The 4,520-nt window shown below is 36.4% G+C and overlaps 1 gene segment (V, D, J or C); it reads left to right on the top strand.

Moving 5' to 3' along the window:
- The first annotated feature begins 585 nt into the window (after nucleotides 1–585).
- Nucleotides 586–1,184, top strand: LOC118580155. The segment is given in 2 exon segments: nucleotides 586–634; nucleotides 838–1,184. Coding segments are annotated over 2 exon segments (393 nt in total).
- Nucleotides 1,185–4,520: the final 3,336 nt, after the last annotated feature.

The raw sequence follows: 4,520 nt of genomic DNA on the forward strand, positions 1-4,520 counted from the left end.
ATCTGGGAAGTGCTAAACAGATATTTTGAAATCCTGATCTCTGAAATTTTTCTCTACTGTGGTAGACTATAAACTTGTATAAAGCTCCCATTCTCCCTACTGGAGAAATCTGTCTTCCTAAGACATGCACTCTTTCTAATTTCTTGTCCATGATATCTCAATAGCATGATATTTCTTTAATACTATATATTGTTATGCTTGGTGTATGTTCAGACAATTAAAAATGCTTGAGCTCATATTGTAAGAAACATCAAGTAAGAAAATATAATCCTGCACCAAGACCATGCTCTTCCTTTCAAACTTCTGAATTTATACAAGATACTTACTTAGACTGTGTTAATTTTGCAACCTTGTATTGTGGGATACAAAGCACAAATAACTTTCAAATCTTAGCATCTCATCAAGTAGCCAGAAGGGGGAGATATAATTCAAGATGGCACAGAGGAGTTCTTTATTGCGAGCAATATAAAGTCAGTATCATTTGCATAAATACTTCTTCCTTCTAGTGTTCCTGCTTCTTTGAATAGTATAAGAAAGTCTTTCTCTGGGCTGTGTCATGACACACATAAACACAGGGAAAGCTGGAAGATGGTGTCCACATCTCAGCTCCTTGGGATTCTGTTCTGGGTTTCAGGTAAGAGTGTTTACACTTGTCAAAAAGTGGAGATGGTGATGAAAGAGAGAATTTTTTACATCATTAGGAAGCTAGCCTCACATGGAATTTGATTTCCTGTTTAAAGAAATTGATAGGAAAAATTATCTTTTTAAAAAAATAGTTTAGGAGTGACCTTCAAATGCAATGTCTTGTTCTGACTAATATTTCTTGTATGTTTTCAGCCTCCAGAGGTGACATCGTGCTGACTCAGTCTCCAGCCACCCTGTCTGTGACTCCAGGAGAAAGAATCACCATGACCTGCAAGGCCAGCCAGGGTATTAGCACAAACTTATACTGGTATCAACAAAAACCAAATGAGGCTCCAAGGCTTCTCATCAAGTATGCTTCCCAGTCCATCTCTGGGATCCCCTCCAGGTTCAGTGGCAGTGGGTCAGGGACAGATTTCACCCTCAGCATCAACAATGTGGAGGCTGAAGATGTTGCACTTTATTACTGTCAGCAGGGTAACAGCTTGCCTCTCACAGTGATAGAGACCCTAGCAAAAAACACCAGGGAAGCAGAAGTGTGAGGCTGGGCTGCTTCAGCTGCTTCTGGTAGTGCCTTCATCTTCAAAGTGTTTTACAGATGCAGACAGCCTTGCAGATCACAGGGAACATACTAATGAAGAAGCCTGGGAACTCTCTTCCCTCTGAACTCTCTTCACTCCAGTTCCAGAAGCCATAGCCTACAATGACTCTCATGGTGTAATCAATCTTGATCCAGTTTACTACAACCCAGAGAAAATCCCAGCCTGGATAGAGAGAAAACAATTGATTCAACATTCTTATAATTGTTGGAAATGGATGTGAAGCATTGTTTGAACCCATAGTATATAATATACTCCTGACCCAACAGAGAGGAGAGCTGAGACTCACTGCTTCAGGTCCCAGTTGTAACTTTCCCTATGCACATTTTATAATAAGTGAACAAGTCTTGAGGATAAAGTGTTTTTCCTGTTTATAGATTCATATGAACTGGCCAGTCTAATTTGGTGAGAATTGCAAATTTCCTGATAAGTGGTTATAGTTACTACTTAGTAGAAAAAAATGAAAGTAGAGTTGGAAACAATAACATTATGCCTGTCAACCTAAGTTTCCATAGATCCCTTGGAGTTGGGTTTCAATTACCATAAGTTCAGATAAGTAACAAAATGCAGTTTCTTTTATAAACAATGGAATCATGGGGGATATACCAGATTTTAGATTTCTCTTTGCCACTACAAAATTTTATGGAAACAAATGAAGATCTCTGTTTTAACATTTCATTAGAATAATGCCAGTGAAATGTGTGTTAGTGCATTGACAGAGGCTTGCAAAAGGAGAATTACCATGGAGATATTTTAGTTAAATATGAATAGAAATCTGAGTTATCTCTTACTGAAAGAACATTGCAGAAAGAATCTTCATGCCTCAAGCAAGAGGGCCTTCATCAAGGATTATGTATAATAGAGTAGGGATAACCATTAAACAATTCTGCAAACATAACTAAAAATTTAAAATTTGGTGGTGTATGTTGGTTCATGTCTCAAAAGTTGCACTTGAGATTCTGAAGCAGGAGGATCTCCATGAGTTCAAGGCAAGTCTGATCTACATGGCAAGATTCAGGCCAGTCAAGGCTACATAGTGACACCCTGTTTCAAAAACAAAAACAAAGACGAATAATTTTTTTAAAAAAGCTAGTTGGTTGGAAACTTGCATTTTATACCCTAATTATCTGAGGGTAACTTTGGTGTATGTGGTGGGGTGTATATATGTTATATATGTGTCAGATGGGGGAGTAAACCATAGGTAGGCTTAAAGATCCTCCTCTATCACTCTTCATTTTTACTTTTTGAGATAAGATCTCCTGTGGAATGGGGAATTTTTCATTGACTAGAATACCTTTTCAGAGAGGCACTTTGATCTGCTTGTGTCTATGCCTGACTGCTGGAGTTACAGATAGTGTAGCTAAACCTGGCTTTGGTGTGAATGTTGAGAATTGGTATTTGGGTTCTATTCTTTCATTGCAAATACCTTAAAGATATTTCCCTGACCTTGAAACTAATTTATTTAAAAAAATTGACCATCAGGACAAGTCTTTTGAGGTTAATGCATTTTAATACCAAGATCAATTATTTTCATCTATTTGGGTTCAATTTCCTATCCATGCGTTAATTAGTAATATATGACCCACAATCTAGGCATTGTGAATACCTTCCACTCACAGCACTATAGATACTTTTATGAAAAAATTACATATGTTTATATTTGGTATGAATGAGTACCCCCAAATAAGATATTCTCTTGAATGTTTAAAAAAAAAATGTATTTTAAGATATGAGGATATTGAGTTTGGTTCTATGGTTGTACAAACTCATCTATTTATGTACCTGGTATCTTTTATTCAGTGAAAATCCTATGAAATTTATTTAGACTATGTGACATGATCTCATAAACCTTAATGTCAAGGAAGAAAAAAGAGATATTTTATATAATACTTTATTCTTTCTGTGTGGAAATCACATTTGGTGATTTCTTTCTCTGTGTTTTTAAAACTTACTTTTCTCTGCAAAATGAGATAACTTTCCCCCATTTTGAAATTTATGGTTCTCAACATTTCTTTTCATGTCTTAAACAATTCTGATAATTTTATAAACATATATAATGAGTTTGGGAAATTTCACACAGTATTACCCCTTCACATTCCTCCCTTTGACCCATTAAACATTTCTCCATGCCAATAAGATCTCTCTGATAAAATGGGTTTATTTGTAGTTACTAGGTTGAGCATGGGAAGAAGATTATTTCCTGGAACACAGCCTTATAAGGGGCCAAAATACTGAAAAACATGGTGCCTTTTCCCCACTCCCATTTCTTCCCATTGTCCTTCAGTGAGGGTTAGAGTCTCATTAACGCCTGTCTCATGAATGATGAAATTGGGACAGATCCAAGCTATTCAAGTTTTGCACAGGTAACCATTGCTGCAGTAAATCCATGGTTATGAAACAATAGTCGTAGGTCTCTTCTAGGGCCTATGACTTTCCCAGGTGCGGCCTCTTGACCAGGTTACAATATAAGTCAGGAGTTCCATCTAGTGGTGTAGATACCCAACTCACCCAGAAACCAGTTTGTATCACTATTATAGGTATAGCACTATTGCACTGGTCTTGCCAGGATATCATAGCTGTAACTTACCAGTCTCTATCTGGGTCTGATAACCAATGACTTCTCTTCCAATATTTGTGTATTACTTTTCTCTAACCAGTGGAGAGAAAGCTTGCAGCTCAGTTATGCTTTAAAATAGAAATAAAATACTACATTTAAATCCCAGCTCACATTGTTTTAATGCCTGTTCAAAGAAAAACAAAACAAACAAACAAACAAAAAATAACAAAGAAGTAGTAACTTGAGAAGCAGTGTAGAAAATGCCACTTTTATACACTATCAATGGAGCTGTAATTTAATAGTGACATTACAGAGAACAGTATGGATATTGCAACATGAAAATGGAAGTCTCATGTCTCCTTTAAAAACACATCTGTAGACACTGGAACTATGATGCTGAAGAGACACACTTCATTGTATTTATTGTGATTCTTTTCCCAATAATTAAGATAAGGAGTCAGCTGATGAGACTGAAAGGTTGAATGGATAAAAAACAGCTAATAAATAATCAAATATATTTCATCAATAGAGGAGAATGAAACTTGGACTACTGGAGGAGAAGAGTTGACATGGAAGACTTGATTTTAAGTGAAATAAGCCAGCCACAGGAAGGCGCATCCTCCCCTTATAGGTGAAAACCATGAAATTTTATCCTGAAAGTGGAGTAAATACAACAAAAAACAATGTTCTGAAATCAAGACCCAGAAACAACAGTTTTTTAA

This window comes from Onychomys torridus, chromosome 3 (genome assembly GCF_903995425.1).
Source record: "Onychomys torridus chromosome 3, mOncTor1.1, whole genome shotgun sequence".
NCBI lineage: Eukaryota > Metazoa > Chordata > Mammalia > Rodentia > Cricetidae > Onychomys > Onychomys torridus.